A 20707-nucleotide genomic window follows, 5' to 3' on the forward strand; every position below is an offset into this window, starting at 1 on the left:
GATAGCCCACTTCGGTAGACTTGCTGCTTCTCATTGAGTGCATCTTTCTTGAGTGCATCTTTTCATATCTTCCGTGAAAGGTAAGAGCTGAGGCATGTTCCACTTGGACTCCTTAAGAGTTTTCAAGGCAGCCCATGAGATCAACTCATTCCATGTCGCCTCATATAGCTTTCTGAAATTTGATGTGTTTTCAACCACAGCAGTGCAGCCCTCCATCATGGCTCAGCACTACACAATGCTCGCTATCTTTTGCAGGCCGTGCCCGATTTTGAGTGCTAGCGATGGTGTCTTAAATGTACCTGTCTCCTCGTCATAGCCAGCTACCAGCTTCACAACGTCTACTACATGCAGAAAGTTCGATGGGGCGGTAAAGTCTGTCATCCTCTCCAAAGGGGTAGCTCTTCTGGCCTGTAGCAGTAGCCTGCCCATTCATCATCATCCTCATCATTTATTTATATAGCGCCACTAATTCCACAGCGCTGTACAGAGAACTCATTCACATCAGTCCCTGCCCCATTGGAGCTTACAGTATAAATTCCCTAACATACATACATACATACATACAGACAGACAGACAGACAGAGACTAGGGTCAATTTTGATACAAGCCAATTAACCTACTAGCATGTTTTTGGATTGTGGGAGGAAATCGGAGAACCCAGAGGAAACCCACACAAACACAGGGAGAACATAGAAACTCCACACAGATAAGGCCATGGTTGGGAATTGAACTCATGACCCCAGTGCTGTGAGGCAGAAGCGCTAACCACTTAGCCACCATGTTGCCCATTTCTCTAAGCTCCTGACGTATATACTCGTGGCTGCCATCATCTGATCCGACCCGGTTGAACAGATGCTGTCCCATCTGCATGATGCATCAATAATTTTTTACTGTAAGACTTCACCGCGTTGTCTCTGTGGCCCTCTGTGTTTAAAACACGGCTAGCAGAAGGTCGAGAATTGTCGTACATACAACTCCTCTCTGGGTACCTGCACTCTGCTGCACTGGTGGGCAACGGGGCATCACAGCTGGTTTCTAAACCGCTCTCCTCCAAAATGTCAGGGGCATGCTCCTCTCCACTGCTCTCTGGGCTATAGTCGAAGCTACTGGTCGGCTCTGTCATGCTTCACTGCCTCCGCTTTACCTTCAGCAGCAGACGGATTCGACTGTGTCTTTACCCGCTTGGTGTACAAAGCGCCGGCAGGATGCAGTTATTTCCTTCTCCTGCTATACATTTGGACGGAATACTGGCCTCTAGCGGTGACACGTTGGACACACGCACACTTTTCTTTTGACAAATGTGACTCACGGAGACATACCTTATTTTTATGCTGAGCATTTCAGCAAGGTCCCCTGCATTGATTAGCCTTGAGAAGCTTTGTGTTGAGAACTTAATTTTTGTCCCCACTATGACCCAGGTTCTCACAGTGTTGGTGTGTAAACAGGTCAATGTCCTCACAAGCATATGAATGCAGACACACACACACAAATTACTCCACTACGAATGATTCCTTCACCACCATGATGCTGTCACTTTTTACCTCGTGGATCAAACTAGGTAAAGAAGCAGGTACTAAGCTCTTGTGTCTTTTTAATCACCTTATAGCTGCTTTTCATGAAGAAGCCGCTCACTGAAAGATTAGCATTAAAGTATGGTATTATTGTGCAACAATAGCACAAGCAAATAGTACCTGCTACAGTGCTGAGTTGACGTAGCAGTGCTGGGTGGTATCATTGTGACCCCTTCTCAAATGCATTCCATCTGTCTGCCCATATTGTGACTGCTTGGACCACACTTTTGAAGTGAGTGTCCCAGGCGGTGTGAGGATGTGCTCTGCATGTTGAGTTAGACGGTTGCCATAGCTAACAGACACCCATCTGTCCCTAAAAGTTCCACCGTTACTAACTCCACATGCCAAAAATGCATATAACAGCTACCATGTCATTAGCTGCTTCTCCTACGATGTATGCTTTTTCCAGTGTGGAAGGGCCTCTACCCAGCCTTCTGTATGATAAGAAGTGCTGTGCATCCTTTCCTAGTGTGAATAGTCTTCATTGTGTTTCCCTTCATACCTTCTTGTTTTTCCTCCCTTGCCCCATGTTTCCTCAAATTTGTATTGCTTACAATGCAGGATTCCGATGTCACCTTGCCTTGTGTCTGTAAACATTATTGCCTGTCCCCTTACCTCAATTCTGTCTTCCCATCTCTTGTCTGCTTGCTGCCTCTTTGCCTTTTCTTTATCGTCCTCCTGTTTCCCCAATAACATGTATGCATGTCTAATTTCTACCCTAATTATCCCCTCCATTGCACTTCTCCCAGTGCTCTCCTGCTCATGCCTCCTTATCTCATCTCTGCCCTTGCTTGTTTACCTGATATAATGACTACAGAGCTACTTATAGCAAATCACCACAAAAGTACAGATTATGTCTGGAATATCTAATATATAAAGGAGAAAATTTGTCCTTCTGTCTGTCTTTCTATACAAATCCACATTTTTCAAGCGAAAATCATGAAATTTTGCATACGAGTGTATTAAAACATGACGGAGGCAACTAAAAAAAAATTTGAAATTGAAATTCATTACGGGGTGGGGGTGGCGAGGGGGGTAACACCTAAAAATCATCGAAAACGACCATAACTCTGGAATGTCTGGAACAATTTACACCAAACCTGGTACACATATGACTTACAGTCTGACAACAAATATTGTGGGGGCAAGACAACCCTAGCACTCCTAAGGTTGGGGGTGGCGAGGGGGGTAACACCTAAAAATCATCGAAAACGACCATAACTCTGGAATGTCTGGAACAATGTCTTGGAAGAAGTTCCAAAAAAAGGGGAAATATATTTTTTCTGGATGCACCCGGAAGAACAGATAAGACGTTTCTCATCAAGTTGTTACTTGCTAAAATTCGAGTACATTCCAAGATACCTATTGCTGTGGCCTCTTCTGGAATTGCTGCAACTTTGCTCCCTGGTGGAAGAACAACACATTCAGCTTTCAAGTTACCGCTTAATCTGGCCCGAAGTGAAACTCCCGTCTGCAATATCACTAAACGAACAGAAAAAGCTCAGATTCTGCAGGAATGTCAGGTCATTGTATGGGATGAATGCACCATGTCACACAAAAATGCTTTACAGGCCCTCAATCAAACACTTCAATTTTTAAGAGGCAATGATTTACTAATGGGTGGAGTCACTGTTGTATTGGCTAGAGATTTTCGACAAACATTGCCGGTCATTCCAAAAGGAACAATGGCGGGTGAAATTAATGCATGCCTTAAATCATCACATCTTTGGAGGCATGTTCGCACTTTGCGACTAACCACAAATATGAGAGTTTCTCTGCATGGCAACAGAATGGCCGGTCAGTTTGTTGATCATTTGTTAAATATTGGGAATGGTTTAATGCCGCTTCATCCAGTAACTGGTCTCTTCAAACTCAGAGAAACACTTTGTAACACAGTTGTCTCTGTTGAAGAACTCAAGGCAAAAGTATTTCCAAATATTCAACAACATTTTACAGAGCATAAGTGGCTTTGCGAACGTGCGATTCTTGCACCAAAAAATAATTGTGTAAACAACATCAACTTAAAGATTCAAAAAGAGTTGCCTGGAGAAGCCATATTATACAAATCAATAGATACCGTTGTTGAAGAAAATGAGGCTGTGCACTATCCTACTGAATTTTTACTCTTTAAAACCTCCCGGAATGCCACCGCATAACCTGGTACTGAACATTGGATCACCCATTATGCTTCTCAGAAATTTAAATCCTCCAAGACTTTGTAACGGTACAAGATTAGTAGTCCAAAAGCTCCAAGCTCCATTCTCATGTCATTGAAGCAACTATTTTGACAGGCTGTGCAAAAGGTGACAATGCTTTCATTCCACGCATACCTCTCATTCCATCTAATATGCCATTTCAATTTAAGCGTCTACAATTTCCAGTTCGTATAGCTTTTGCCATGTCTATCAATAAGGCCCAAGGACAATCTTTACATGTAGCTGGAGTCAACTTGGAATCACCTTGCTTTTCTCATGGACAATTTTACGTTGTGTGCTCAAGAGTTGGATCACCAAGAAATTTGTATGTATTTGCCCCAAATGAAGAAACGAGAAATATAGTTTATCAAGCTGTTTTGAAGTAATTGTTTATCGGTTCGTTCCATCATATACAGTTCAAATACAGTTTGACATTTTCACTTTTCACCTTCTACTGGTCCAATTTTAACATGATATTTACATGTATGTTTAATATTTAGATTGATTTTTGTAAATAAACATTCTTTAAATCCCAGGCAACGCCGGGTATTCTGCTAGTTTTCCATAAAACAGACAGTGTTCCTGAAGCTGAGACATTACATTGTCTATTTGTTGAAGGTGATTAACATTGTATGCCTCTTTTTAATGTGTATTATGTGCAGTACATTACTGTATATGTTGGTGGTGGTGATAATGTTGTGATGCCATGTTTATACATTTTGCACTTTCTTTCAGCTTTCTGTGGTAGAACATTTTTATTCTCAGCCCCTTAGTGTTTTGTGTTGTGGTCTACCAGAGATGAGGAACCGAGTAAAGAGATTATCACATAATCAATGTGAAAACATTCGTCATTTGTCATCTTTTATGAGGTTAGTGTGCTAGTCACAACACCATTTAGCTATATATTTGAGAAAATAGAAAAACTCCAAGAATAATGCACTAGTGGTACCAAGTTTTTCATGCATAAGGGATGGATCTCATTTTGGATGGGCGCCTCTGGATCGCAAATCACTATTTACACTACAATAGGCTATCCTCATAGGGATTTTAGAGAGACATGGGGGTAAATTTATTAAGTTGCGGTTTTCAAAAAGTGGAGATGTTGTTCTAGTTATCATTTATTTGGTACACTCTACAAAATGTCAGCTAGAATTTGATTGGTTGCTATAGGCAACATCTCCACTTTTTCAAACCCACAGCTTGATAAACTTGCCACTTGGATTTAATGTTGTATTTAAAATATAAATGAAACTATAACCAACACATAAAGCATCTTTCATGTGTCTCCATGCTAATGTGTGCTCTTTAATTCGATTCTGATTCAGCTGATCTTGAAGAAAATAAATTCTTATGGATTTAAAGGGCCATTGATGAATGTTCATAAATTGACAAGCACAGAGAAGAAAGTCATGTAACGTAGGGGCACTCAGTGATTATTAAATAATTTAAAACTTACATTTTATTAATTTTATTTAAAATAGTAATGAGTCCCAATATAGTGCCTGTGACACCAGTTGCGAAATAAAAACCAAAAAATTGGGGATAAACAAAAAATTAAAATTTTAAAATGACAGAAAACACCGCCAAGCCTCGCAGTGTGATGAGACAGCTTTGAGATTCTCCAATATATAGTCTATGATAAATGACAAAATGTTATAGTAGCTGTCTGTACGTCCATAAAGGTAGGGGACCATATAAATTCTTAGGTCCTAAACGGGAGATATCCTAGATATCCTAGATATTAGGTTATCACTAACGGAGTTATGGTAGTATATTCAAGATTGTTCCCTTATCATTATGGAATAGATATTATAGGGATATTTATCAAATTGTTCAGCCCTTCATATTCCACAATAAAAATAACCTCCGTTTAATAGGACGTAATCTCTGGCAGTAACGGTTTTGTCACTATGTACCAAGCTCAGAAGTGCTATATTGGATATATATATATTCTCCTCCATATAAACAGCTTTTTTTTGCCTGGTTAAAGCGAGTGAGCGAAACGCGCGTTCGGTGTTCGCCTCGCAGTGTTATGTAAAATAACAATCATTATCATGCTCAATTTGGGAGGGGAATAGTCTCTGGCTTATTGTAGGGGCAATTATAATATGCAGATAGCCTACGTGTATACTAACGCTTAGACAAGAGCTTTATTATTAACAACAGAGGGACAAGTAGATCAATCTCCACGATAACCATACCTACAGCAATCAGTTAGGGCAGGATCTAGCCTTACTGATGCTTCATTATAAGTCATAACGAATTAAATGACCTTACTTATGTGGATGAGATTTTAGATGTTAAACATAACATTAGTAGTGCGGTATATCGTGGCTAATATTTTTAGTGTTGGAAATATCTACCTCAGGTTATCAAGATTAGGACAGTTTTGGGCTAAATAGGTCTCACAATCAGAGATACTTTTAGCCTAGCGACTCTGTTTATATGGAGGAGAATATATATATCCAATATAGCACTTCTGAGCTTGGTACATAGTGACAAAACCGTTACTGCCAGAGATTACGTCCTATTAAACGGAGGTTATTTTTATTGTGGAATATGAAGGGCTGAACAATTTGATATATATCCCTATAATATCTATTCCATAATGATAAGGGAACAATCTTGAATATACTACCATAACTCCGTTAGTGATAACCTAATATGTATCTAGGATATCTCCCGTTTAGGACCTAAGAATTTATATGGTCCCCTACCTTTATAGACGTACAGACAGCTACTATAATATTTTGTAATTTATCATAGATTATATATTGGAGAATCTCAAAGCTGTCTCATCACACTGCGAGGCTTGGCGGTGTTTTCTGCCATTTTAAAATTTATATTTTTTTGTTTATCCCCAATTTTTTTGTTTTTATTTCGCAACTGATGTCACAGGCACTATATTGGGACTCATTGGGATTTTAAATTAAATAAATTTAAAATAAATTATTTAAAATAAACTATTTTAAATAAAATTAATAAAATGTAATTTTAAATTATTTAATAATCACTGAGTGCCCCTACGTTACATGACTATCTTCTCTGTGCTTGTCAATTTCTGAACTAACAATACATGTGTAGGGTGCACCAACTCAGTCACCAGATAATCATATTATATGTGTGAAAATAGACTGAGTGTTTGATTTCCTAGTGCGTTGGGAATTTAATTCTTTCGAGCATTGATGAATGTTGCAGTCCTGGGAAAACGATACAGATTATACAGTGAATACAGTTTTCACAATTTCAAGCCTGTACCCCCTAGACTCCTGTACCGCAGAAGCTACTTGATCCCATCCTTAATAAAATAACTTCTTAATTTGCACAATAATCTTCAAACACTCAAGAAATATTGCTCCAATTCATGTGGTATCTCTGTGAATGATAATTTTAAATTGTGACTCTCAGTTAATGTCTGATTTTGTTTAATTTATTGTGCTTTAATTCTCCCTGAAAGCAGTGGGATTACAACAATATCAAATATCAGCATTCTGTATGTACATTTGTTTGTTTTTATCATTGTATGTGTGTGTCTCATTTCAGTTACGTTGAAAGCCAGACACCCGATGCACAAGTGAAGCTTTTAACCAATGACAATTATGTAAAGGTACATTTAGCATAAGTTCAATTAATCAGTTTTTATTTCTGTGTTTTATTCTCTTTATCTTGTTGTGTTTAAATGTACTTTCCTGTATAGGTCTATATTACGTTTATTATTTTAATACTAGTAAGAAGCCCGTCAAAATGATGGAAAAAATAGGAGTGTTTTTGAATGTTCAAGCTGTCCTTTCATTAACTGCTCAATAACAGGGGCAGACCTTATTGCACCCAATTTGACTTTACCCTTGTTGCAGCATTGATTGAATAGTTTGGCAGATGGCTGCTCAGACACAAAATGCTTTACATGGAAAAATTCACAAATACTGTTCATAGGACAATAGTCATGAGCATTAATATTTGTTTCATCATAGTTACCAACATCAAGAGTGGCACGGTATCTTGTTCGCTGACTTTGTAGGCATTGACGTGATATTACCTCTGTCCTGTTCGCTCTCTGAATCTTTTCTTTGTGACAGGCAATTTGCTGAGGAGTCATATTTGCATGGCGATGACTATCGCGTTCTCGCTCTCTTTTGTCATCAGTCATATTTTGTCGTTTTGCTGCATCTTGCTGTGCAGTTACTCTCCCAGCAGACATTTGCCTTTTAGGTGGCAACACAGTTACACTTTGTTGCTTAAAACGATTACTATATTACTAATAATTTAACAGTAAGTGCAAACAAAGCGAATGGATAGAAAATCAAGTCAATTTGGAATAGCAAAGGTCGTTATAAATGGTAGCTGGCACCCAAAAAAACTTAATATGCAACACAAAAAAAAGCCCAAGGAATGAGGAAAATCTAGTCAGTAGGAATAGTCAAGTGCTACTTTACAAATTGTGTGTGTGTATTTATAAAGGTGTAGTTTATTATATAAGATATATATATATATTATGAGAAAAATCTGCAGTTTCACTAGAAGGGTTTTCAACCAGAACTTCTGGGTTTGGGATAATTAAACAATATAAATAGTCATCTGATTCTCCAACACACTTTCCGTGTAAAAACAGAAATATATCCACACATAGATGACAATGAATTAATCAGTAAAATATTGTTTTCGGTCTAACTCAACACTGACTGGTTGGTTGGCCTATGAACTGTGCAATCTATGATCTTGCACTTGTACGTCTGTGATTTTTTTTCTCAATTCAACAGAGTCCCAATACCTGCAGTCAGCAGGACCTCTGCTGATCGGCTTCTGTAGACATCTGTGTATTCAGGAGGACGTAACGTACACTATGACTGCAAATGACAGCTGCTAATTGGATATGCATGTGATCCTCCATTCAGGAGCCAACTGTAATTTTTTACCAGCGCATTTGATCCCTTTCTCCCACCCATGCGTTTTTATTGTTGTTTTACTAAAGCTGACCAGCAGAGGTCCTCACTGATGGCAAGTCACGTTCAGCATACAGCTGAATGTGAAGGAGGGTTAGGGTTAAACATAATAATGAGCAAATATCCTTTAAACTGTTAATAACCTCTCCACCTATTATTATCTGATGACTCCTGAATCTGTTGCTCAGGTACTGTAAGTATCACTTACTTGCCTTGCAAACTAGAGCATGTTTCCTTAATATCATGAGTAGTTAACAGATGAGTAATGTAAAACGCAGGTGAGCACTGTTCTATGTTTTGCAGGATGAGATCCAGATAGAGCAGATAATACAGCTGATGAAAGGCAAACCACTGCTTATTAATAGACATATTTCGTTTTTTCTGAACACTTCGGCTGTGCTCACAAAAGAGAAAATGACTAATTACATGTTTCATAGTCTCTCATGGCATATCACAAAGTATGGATTTCTTTTCTTCTATCATTTTCAATTGATGCTGGTTTTTTTGCCTTTCAGCTGCTGCTAGGTTTTATCATTTTACAATTGCTTTTCTGGACTCCCATGGGGGAGCTTCACTCAGCCCTATTTGTCTTGTTCTTTGGAAGTAATTGACAGTGTATTGATTTTTTTTTGACATTTTTTTTTTTATACACGCATTACGCTTTAACTCTTCCAACACCAAGTTTGGCAATGAACTGCTGTGTGCAGATTGTACCTGCAATGTCAGTGAGGCTGACAATATGATAACTTTTGACCACAGATAAGTAAGTCATAAATTGTGGTTGCGATATTAGGTGATCATCATATTTAAGAACTGTATATATTCATTGATTAAAGTAATGGGATTCTAGTATTAAACGAGTGATGTCATGCATGTGGCTCTGGGCAAGCAACCATGCAATGCAGTAGGTGTTTTTTTGCTTATTCACAACAGGAAGCAGACAGATGTTTTTGTTTTAATCTGTTTTTGGTCACTTAATACAGGCATAAGAGTCATGCTGTTCATGAGTAACACTATAAAGCGGCAACATGCTAGACAATTGTGCCTCAGTGTGTACTGTGAATGAGTTTAACGGTGAAATGATTGATCTTTATTTTATCTTTGATTTTTATTTTATTAGTGATTGTGAATCATTATTTACATGGTTTAGATGAGACTAGCATACCAAATGCTTTTAGTGGAATGGAGACATTGTTTTCTCTATCCTCCTTTGTGGTACACCGGGGACATTGGGGTATAGAGTAGGGACAGGGCGAACTTGCACTTTAAACTTCTGTTTACCAAGCCCTAGCTCCTCCCTCTATATACCTCACTTCCTGTAAGCCTCAGTTTAGTTAAAGTGCCCGGCGAACGGGCTGCGTCTGGGCTGATTAGCAGCCCACTTCAGTTACATTTGTTCTGTATACATATATATATATATATTTTTCTTCCCCTCTGTGCCTGACAGCCGCTAGCTCAATGCGCTAAGATGCAGCTGTCAATCACCACTCGCCCGCACATGCCGGCTGTTGATCCGAGGGGATGAGTCTGCATCGGCGAACAAGTACAGCGTTCCCCCCTCCCCCTGGCCTGCAGGTTTAAGTATAAGTACTCCTGCGGCTCTTATGCTTTCTGGCCGGGAGTCACAGGGCACAAGAGGTTGCTGTGTGCAGTGCGCAGCAAGGACGTCTGTGCGCTGTCTGGAGGGGGGGTAGTCGGAGGTGCCCTGGAGGTGTCTCTTTTGCTAGTCCTCTCTCCCAACATTCTGATGCCCTCCTAGGGAGCCGGGCACAGTCCCTGCAGGCTCTGTCCGTCCTACTGATCTGACAACCAAAAGACTGCAGACACTGCGAGAGGAGGGATGGCAGCAGGTAAGTGAACCCTCTCCAAGCACAGTGATAGTGCTGGGAGGGGGGGTAGTAAAACGTAGTATGTCCCCTAAGTCAGGCTGCCTCTTACAAGGGGCAGTTATTAAAAGAAAAAGAAAAAAACTATTTTTAGCTTAGGGGACTGGATTGGTTGAGGGGGTTGTCCTGTTGGATGCTTGTCAATCCAGTGCTGGGCCCTGGGGGAGAGGTTTGTTCCTCTATTGCACTTCCTGTTTGGTGGTCTCTCACTCCTTTGTGTGCAGACACCAGAATAGACAGCCATTTTATAGCTCTAGCTTCTCCCCTTTTCTGTCAAGCGTCCTGTAAGGTAAAGGGGGGTTGTTGTTGTTTTCCAGAGTTTTGACTTTTACTCTGTGGGGCTATTTGGCTGTATTGTAGGATCACTTTCTGTTTTAGATTTGTGTGAAGCTTGTCATCTATACTGTGTTTTGTTCACTGTTTATTACACTGTTTTCTGTGTGTTTTCTCCCATCTGTTAACATGTCAGATAAGGTAAAATCTATGCATGTTCAGGCTGGTGTTACTTCTATGTTGAGCTTCACCTGTGCTACCTGTAATGTTAAGTTTACCATCTGGACAGTCAGGCGTACAGGCTCTGTGCACAGCCTGTCAGTCTTCAGAGAGCACACCGTGTGAAACAGCAGCTGCTGGTTCAGATATGGCAGAACCTGCCTGGGCTCGGTCTCTTTCTAATACAGTGGCTGAACTTGCTCAGTTGGTGCGGCCACAGGCTGTGGCCACTCCATTTTTTAATTTCGCTTCTACTGTAGCGGATGACATTGGTTCTGGTTTGCTAAGTCAGGGTTTGCCTGTTTCTACCCCACCAGAGTCTGTAGAACCAGCTTGGGTAAGAGGGTGGTGGCACCCCTTCAGGGAAATGAGTCAGATTCTGACTGTTGTTCCCAGGAGGAGGTTGAATTAGTGGTGGATTCTGACATGGCTACTCCTTCGGTGGTGGAGGAGGTTCATTCTGATCGTCAGAGTGTTGAGGAGTTAATACATGCTGTGTCAGGTACTTGATTTTCTTGAGGAAGAGGTTCCTGACGCTACAGTGGTTTTTCTTTTTGCGTGCCGGAAAAAGAGATCTTTCTCTTTCCCTGGTTCTTCCCGATTGAAAGATTTGTTGTCTGAGCCTTGGGCTTCCCCAAATAGGAAGTTTCAAGTATCTCGGCGACTGAAGTCGTGTTATCCTTTTCCTCCTGAAGTATTTGCTAAATGGGAGACGCCTCCACGTGTGGATACTGCTGTTGCAAGGTTAGCCAAAGTAACTACTATGCCTCTTCCTAACACAGCCACTTTTAAGGATGGTACAGACTGTGAGGTTGAGGCCGTCCTTAAGTCCATTTTTGTGGCAGCAGGTGCCTCTTTGAGACCTGCCTTGGCATCTGCGTGGGTGAACAAGGCTGTAGAACGTTGTTCAGAACAGCTGTTTGAACGTTTGTTGGCAGGCCGGCCGTCCTCTGAACTACTTCCATTAGTTGGACAAATTCAGAGGGCGACAGATTATTTAGGAGAGGCTAATGACGCGGAACTCTGCAGTTTCGGCTCGTCGGACTCCCTGGCTTAAGTCCTGAGAGATTGATATTGAGTCTAAAAGGCTCTTGAGACCATGGGGTAAATGTATCAAGCTGAGAGTTTTCCGCCGGGTTTGAAAAGTGGAGATGTTGCCTATAGCAGCCAATCAGATTCTAGCTATCATTGTGCAGTATGTACTAAATAAATGATAGCTAGAATCTGATTGGTTTGTCGAACCCGCCAGAAAGCTCTCAGCTTGATACATTTACCCCCATATCTTTTTCTGGGGGTGTTTTGTGTTGAACTTCAGCTTGACTCCATTATCAGTCACTCAACAGGAGGAAAAAGCACTTTTCTCCCTGTTAATGCTCCCAAACAAAGAATGTCCAGATTTTAGTCCTTTCGGTCCTCAGGCAGGTTTCGGGGTCAATATTCCTCAGGCCAATCTTCTCGGGCCAGTCATCCGCCCCCAGGGGTGGTTTGCAACGTGGGTGCCAGGCCTGGTCTTCTTGATGTCCAGCATTTTGCTCTTCTGCTGTTGTCAGTGATGGGAGCCCGTCTTCTCTTGTTTAGGGATCGGTGGTTTCAGTCTACCAACGATGTCTGGGCTCAGGGTGTGGTGGACCGGGGATTCAAGATTGATCTGCTCTGTCTTCCTCCCAGGCGGTTCTTTGCCACAGGGCTCCCCACTTGTCCACGAAAACAATTGGCTTTACGAGAAGTGATTCAATCTCTCCTCTCTTGCGGAGTGAATATTCCAGTGACAGATTCTCAAAGAGGTTTGTGTTTTTATTCCAACCTTTTTCTTGTGCCAAAACCAGATGGCTCTTTCAGACCTATTCTGAATCTGAAATCATTGAACACCCAGGTCAGAGTGCCCAGGTTCAAGATGGAGTCTTTGCGCTCGGTTATTCACGGCATGGAAGAGGGAGAATTCATGGTGGCTCTAGAAATCAAGGATGCCTATCTGGAAGGGTCATCCGTCCCTCTTGAGGTTTGCGGTCCAATCAGAGCACTTCCAACTTCAGGCTCTTCTCTTTGGTCTGGCCACGGCCCCGCGTGTCTTCACCAAGATCACGGTGGTCACGGCTGCTCTGCTAAGGTCCAAGGGGATTACAATCATCCCTTACCTGGACGATCTTCTTTTAAAGACAGATTCTCCAGAGGTGCTTCAGTCGCATATCCAAGTAGTCATTCAGACTCTAGATTCTCAAGGTTGGATTCTCAACTTCAAAAAGTCCAAGTTGATCCCATCCCAGCGGATGATCTTTTTGGGTCTTGTATTCGTCACCCAACAGCGACGAGTGTTCTTACCTCAGGACAAGATTCTAGCCTTGCAAAAGATGGTGAAATCTCTGTTGGCGGCATGAGAGTTCTGGGCAAGATGGTTTTCGACTTTTGAGGTGGTCCAGTTTGCTCAGTTTCATGCACGGCAGTTCCAGTTGGAACTTCTGTTTCAATGGAACAAATCTCATCTGAATCTGGCGGCCCAGGTATTCCGACCTGTGTATGCAAGCGCGTCAGTCGCTTCATTAGTGGTTGAACAAATAAAATATCTGCAGGGGACGCCAATTCTCAATTTGGAATTGGACCTTGATCACAACGGATGCCAGCCTTCGAGGTTTGGGGGCCATCTGTCTTCACGCTCATTTTCAGGGTCTTTGGACTCTGTAGGAATCCAAGTTTCCAATCAATGTCTTGGACCTGCGAGCAGGGTTTCATGCTCTTATGAGCGTGCAACGCTTGCTGCAGGGAAGGCCCATGAAGATTCAATCAAACAATGTCACGGCGGTGGCATACCTCAATCATCAGGTTGGCACCAAGAGTCCTTTGGCCATGCGTGAGACACACAAAATTTTTCACTGGGCCGAGGCTCACGTTCCGGCGCTCATGGCCATCTTTATTCCTGTAATAGAAAATTGGGAAGCAGATTTCCTAAGCAGGCAGACTCTGCATCCGGGCGAATGATCCCTCCATCCGGAGGTGTTTCGTCAGTTGAAGGAATGGTGGGGTCAGCTGGATTTCAACATGATGGCATCTCGGTTGAACCACAAAGTCCCCCTCTTCTGCTCCCATGCAAGAGATCCTATGGCTGTCGCGGTAGACGCCATGTCTGTCCCTTGGAGGTACCGCTTAGTGTATCTTTTCCTACCGGTAGCCATGCTCCCAAGAGTGTTAAAAAATGTAAAGAGAGAGGGTGCTCCAGTCCTTCTAGTAACGCCGGATTGGTTGCGGAGGGCCTGGTACACCGACATGCTCTCCATGGCAGGAGCTCGGTCGTGGCGGTTGCTACGACCAGACCTATTAACTCAAGGTCCCTTTTTGTCATCTAGGTTTACAACGTCTGGCTTTAACGGCATGGCTGTTAAAGCCACGATCCTGCGAGCTAAGGGTTTTTCCGAACGTATGGTGCAAACCATGCTTCGGGCTCGTAAACCGCGTTCTGCAAAGATCTATCATCAAGTCTGGAAGACCTATATTGTCTGATGTGAAGAGATGGAATTTCCTACTTCTTCTTTTCGCTTGGCCAGGTTTCTTAGGTTCTTGCAGGACGGGTTGGATGCAAATTTGCACCTCATTTCTCTTAAGGGTCAGGTATCAGTCCTTTCAGTCTTCTCTCAAAGACGACTTGCTGTCATTCCTGATGTGCAACTTTCATTCAGGGCGTGCTTCATGTACAACCTCCATATGTTCCTCCAGTAGCACTATGGGATTTGAATTTGGCGTTGAATGCTTTACAACAGGCCTGTCCAACCTGCGGCCCTCCAGGTGTTGTGAAACTACAAGCCCCAGCATGCTTTGTCAGTAGCATGCTGTGACTTGTAGTTTCACAACACCTGGAGGGCCGCAGGTTGGACAGGCCTGCTTTACAACATCCGCCTTTTGAACCCTTGAATTCAGTGGAATTCAAATTTCTGACTTGGAAGACGGTTTTCCTTTTGGCCATATCTATGCAAGAAGAGTTTCAGAGCTTGCTGCTTTATCTTGCAAGTCTCCTCTTCTTGTTTTTCATGAAGACAGGGCAGTTCTTCGAACCAAGCTCTCTTTCCTTCCTAAAGTCGTGTCTAGTTTTCATTTAAATCAGGACATTGTCATTCTTGCCCTGACTAATTCTAGGTCTTCGGATAACGATGATTCTATTCGTTATCTCAATGTTGTCCGAGCCTTGTGCATTTATGTGAAAAGGTCACAGATGCTGCGCAAGACTGAGGATCTTTTGATTCTCTATGATGCTCACAAGAGAGGGCTGGCCAGCTTCTAAAGTGACTATTGCTAGGTGGATTACAGCTGTTATCCGTCAAGTTTATAGTGGGGCTGGGGAGCCTGTCCCAGATAATTTGAGGGCGAACTCTACAAGGTCTGTAAGTGCTTCCTGGGTGGCCCATCATGGTGCCTCCAGTGAACAGCTTTGTAAAGGATGATTTTCTATACACACATTCACTAAGTTTTGCAAGTTTAATGCGTTTGTATCCAAGGATGCAAGTTTTGGAAGGAAGGTGCTTTGTGCCGTTTCTTCTGAGCGTTCCCCCCCCCCCCCCCCCCCCCCGTGATGTTGTCTAGTTGTTAAGAGAATGTTGTTGTTTGTTAATTTTATTCTCTTTTCCTGTTTTCTCTCTATCTCCGCTTTCTGTGGGCTTGGTAAAACATAAACTGAGGCTAACAGGAAGTGGGGTATAGAGGGGGAGGAGCTAGGGCTTAGTAAACAGAAGTTTAAAGTGCCAGTTCGTCCTATCCCTACTCTATACCCCAATGTTCCCAGTGTCTCCCAATGGACTAAGAAAAACGCATTTTACATAAGTACAAAAATCCCATTTCATTCTTCTTAGGTGTGTAGCATTTTGTAAGTTTTCTGTTTGTTATGGATTGTGGTGGCATGTGCATTTTACGAAAAAGTTTGTCCTAGGATCATACAACATTCACTTTCTAAGAACATATGGAAGTGTATCCCTTAAAATTAAGACAGATAAAGTATTTTTAACATACTAGATTCTTGGAATCGGAAGTGTATATATGTGGCTACTGGTGATTGGCTGGATGTGTATTTCTGGTAGTAAGAATTTAGCAGTGGGCTACGTATGGTAACCAAGATGTTCCCTTGGGGTGTTTTTATTTGAGAACTGATTTTCTGCCCCTCTCTTTTGAAGCTCTACCTAATGAGCACTGTTCAAAGCCAGTATGGTAATCTTCTTTGACTGTTGGTATATCCTTCTCTGGAAACACCATGTGGTCTTGGATTAACCTGATTTCTTTACTTTATAAATTCTCTGAAAATTGGGCCTAAAAATATATGATCAAACAGAATGAAAAAGGTAGATCTTTATACATTTCTGTCTTTTCATCTTGCTCACATTAAGTAGGCATCTTGCTTCATTTCTTCATACTCATTTCATGTTTCTTGCATAACACAGAACACTTCTAGATAAGTCAGAGTTGCCAGATACAGGCATATGAGACATGATTATATAATACTATTGGATTTATAAGCATTTTATCTTTCACTCCATATTGAAAATATCAATTATTCATTCCTCTGTACATTTTCTATGTATGTTGGTTAATTGCACTGTATTTGTGGACCCTAGCAAATAGCTATATTCTTCTTCATGGATTATTGTATGAAACAGTGATTCAGTAATCGGCTATGGAATGAGACTGAGTCACCACCATTTTTTAACAAGTAATGTACTTTTGTTACTGTGTTTTTTGCAAAAGTAATTACTTTTTACTCACTATCTTATTAATATGCCCTAGTGTCATTGCTCTAAGGACATGTATTAAAACATGATAAATTGGTGGTGAAAGAAAGATCACAGATTTAATAAATAATAACAGGCACACAACTAAAATTCATTGATCAATCCTGCCTCTATCAGATAGCAGACTGTAACAATGTGTATTAAAAAAAAACACTGGTACATTTATGAAATCTGCTGCACATGTAACTGCTGAAAAGTTGCACTTACCCTAAGCAACCGATCAGATTCTGACACTTTCCTAGTACAGTTGACAAAATTAAATTGTCCCATTGGATTCTAGAAACTTTTTTTCTACAGTTTTCAGAAATGACCCCAACTGTGTTTTGTGTTTTAGGAAATGACCCAAAAGTTTCTGGAAGACTTGGACTCCTACCATGAGAATTTTATTCCAGTCTTGAGGTGTCTGCATCATTTCACTTGCATTCTTCCTAAGTATCCTCTAGGAAAACAGGTGAGCGTAAAGGCTAATTTTTTCATGAGACCTGTTTTGTTTACATGTCATATAGAGTTGCTGCATTTTGTAGTCAAGTTCGCTGTTGTTGTTTTTTTACAGTGTTTTTATTGTTTTCTAAATATGCATTCAGTAACAAGGAGGGAAAGGAAAGCACAGGGAGAGCTCAGCGAAGCTCCACACCTGTTGTTGTAAAAGACAGAGAAGGGACTGCAAACTGGCATGGGTTTTGAAGACTTGTGCACAAGCTTTGTAAAAGTTTGGTTTTCAAGATCTTACCATTCATCAATTTATTTGTTGTTTTTTTTGATGACCGAAAATCAAGCTGTAGAGGCCTAAAAATTTCCTTTCTCAATGTTACAAAGACAAATTAAGATAAGTTTATGCTCAAACCTAGATTCAATTTGTTCAAGAAGATCTAGCATGGATTTTACCTAATATTGAGATTACACACTGAATACATTATTTCATAAACTTTGGCCCACAGTCTCCACCTTTTTGGACAGCTCCATTACTGTTGTTTCTTCTCCACAACCAGGGAAGCACACTTTAAAGTAGCTTAGGATAAAGTGTGCAATTCTAGGATGTACTAGGTAACAGTGATACAACACCTTATTTCTTGATTCCAGTGCAAGTACATTTGAAAACCGTTTGATTGGGATTGCCCAATTTGTCCCAGTTCTCCTCATCCAGCAATGCTGTTAGTAGTGTACCTTTATCAATGCTTCATGGAAAGCAAATGAATTCATGAAACAAATTTAGTTTAAGGAACAATGTAATCTAAAAACTGTACATAAGTGAGAAACAAGGTATTCTCAAACACGGCTTGAATATACGGGATTATTGTCAGTCCCAATTTAAATTGTTCTCCAATATATCCCCCTTAGCCCCACTCTGGGATAACCCGGTGGGGCGTCAGGGGAGGGGGGGGGGTTGATAACAACAAAGAGCCATGGACCTTCCTCCTCTTGTGTCCATCACCAGATGTGAGCGTCCAGACTAATAAATTCATCTTCCACATTCTCGCAGCTGCTAAATCCTTAATAGCTGAGCACTGAAAACACCCTGCCCATCCTACCACTAGACATTTCAAACACCTTATTTGGCACATTGCAAGCATGGAGAGTATAACTTATTGCCTACATGACGACCAACACATATTTGATATGTGGGCCCCTGGTATATGAGGGAAAGCCGCCTTTGTTCGTCCTCATTTAGGACGCCCTACCTACTTTAACTATTCAGGCCTCTTGCTGAGCATGCTTGGAATGGTATCTTGGTTCTCAAGCAAAAGGTAACTGTACTAAGGGCGTCTATGAGATTAGGTATACCATCGCTAACCGAGGATCTTTTTTTTTTTTCTTGTAATCTCTGTTCATATTTTAATTTGCACTAATTTGTTCCTTTTTATGTGTATTGTTTGTCTATTGATTGTCAGTCATGTACCTGTCCCCTCCTTCCCCTGCCTCCATTTTTTTTCCCCAAAAAATCCCCCCCACGTCCCAATCATTTTTTTGGGGGGGAAATCGAAGAAATACCCAGTTATATGTTTAACATTTTTTATTGTGATTGTCTAAATCTTTTCCTTTCATAAATAAACAGATTAAAAAAACTAAAACTTCATAGAAAAGTTTGAAAAAGGAATATTCTGCTGACTTGTTTAGTGGTTAGTAATGGTAACTAGTAAATTATTAGGGTAAGTAAAGGCTGCATTCTGACAGAACAAAAACTCATGTGCAAGGTTCTTGATAGTATAATATTATATAGGAATATATCATACAAACATAACATTCTCCTGAGCAAAAGCTCGTAGTGAAAGAAAATACAAACTGTTTGCCTTCGGTTAAAGTCTATTGCATTTACCTTAAGAATTTTCTAGACTAATTGATCAAATACTGTAAATCTCATTGTAACCATAAGATGGCACTACAAGTAGTGAACATGCTGTAAGAATATTTTCTCGACTAAGATATCGTAAAATCATATGTATGTCTTATATATAACATTGCCCTTCAGTTTTAACTTACTGTGTAATGCATTCACTACCTTGAACAGGCATATATATGACATATATAGATAACAAGACACACATGATCTTATGTTTCTTAGCTGGAGTTGAGACAAGATTATCAGTCTGTTCTCTACTAGTAGGACCATCTTTGGGTTGCAATGAGATATGATAGTATTGCATATCCATAAGGTAGATATATGTGTAGATAAGTTGTATTGCATGAAAAATTTTTTAACCAAGGACACACCGTTCATATTTACTTTCTCTGCTGTATTATGCTCATAATACTTAGAATGCTGTTTCAATTTTGGGTGGAATTCCTGTTAATATTGTCTTTTTTGTATGCGATGGCTAATTCTCATTGCTTACTGCAGCCACTGTGCAGGAAATGTCAGCATATTTGAACCAAGTTTGATGTGTGAGGTATAAGAGCATATGTAATAGTTTGACAGGAACCTCGCATTACTACTCTGTGCTGTTGGTGGACCTGGTTCCTTCAGTCCTGGTCTGTAGCTTCCTCCTTGCCTCCATTCTTAGTTCCACATCACGACACTTAATCACATTCGAGTGGACAGATCATTGCCTCATACAAGATCAGCACACATCTGCTGAATATTCTGATGAAACATGGATGAGTACGAGATGAATGTCCGAACTTCTGACTTATTTTCATTCTGTGGCTGATTGCTTCCACAGCCCTCTCATCATCATGCTAATCAGTATCATGTTGTACGTGTCATATGCATTACTATTATGATGTCACTACCTCCGACAAAATCACTAATTACCTGCTAAAATACCATGTGGTGATGCTCTGTTCATCTGTAGCACAAACACAGTGTGTGTGTGTGTGTGTGTGTGTGTACCATAAAATATACAATTGTTTTGCAATCGTTACAGTGTTGCAATGTTAACTCTGAATGTCATAATACTTTAGGAGAAGGAGGTTCTTTATTGCTAAATGTTCTATTTTGTTTGCAGATTAGAGAACTTTACTGTGCTTGTTTGGAGAGGAATGTGTGGGATACCGAAGAGTACAATTCAGCATTACAGCTTCTTCGGTAAATGAATTCATTGTATATCCTATATTGGTATCTTAGCTCTTCAAATGGCGACTGTCAGCTATGCGGCATAACGGGTATATAGTCAGGTATATTTAGTTTGAATGTACTCATGCTCTTATGTATTCTCACAGCCCACAGTGAGTTTTCTTGCTCTTTAAGTACACAAGTAACCAAAATGTATCCAGTTATCATTGATTAATTTTCTTGTTACTAATGAATATTAAAGAAAAGTGTCCGTCTAAACCTTGCTAAGAGCTTCTGTCACATAAGGCTAACAACATCGGGAACTTTAGCTTATCATGATCTTTACTCTTTTTAGAGGTCAGTTTTTTTAG

General features: G+C 40.7%; 1 protein-coding gene across 2 annotated transcripts in view; it reads left to right on the plus strand.

The window, feature by feature from the left end:
• The window catches only part of ORC3 (origin recognition complex subunit 3), a 62371-nt gene that overhangs the window by 27336 nt on the left and 14328 nt on the right, over positions 1–20707 (plus strand). For both annotated transcript variants that reach the window (XM_075202751.1, XM_075202752.1), the window contains exons 11-14: positions 4502–4635; positions 7310–7373; positions 17181–17297; positions 20290–20369. In XM_075202751.1, the coding sequence (XP_075058852.1) occupies positions 4502–4635; positions 7310–7373; positions 17181–17297; positions 20290–20369 (395 nt within the window). The remainder of the gene's footprint in view (positions 1–4501; positions 4636–7309; positions 7374–17180; positions 17298–20289; positions 20370–20707) is intronic.

Source organism: Mixophyes fleayi, chromosome 3 (assembly GCF_038048845.1).
Source record: "Mixophyes fleayi isolate aMixFle1 chromosome 3, aMixFle1.hap1, whole genome shotgun sequence".
NCBI lineage: Eukaryota > Metazoa > Chordata > Amphibia > Anura > Limnodynastidae > Mixophyes > Mixophyes fleayi.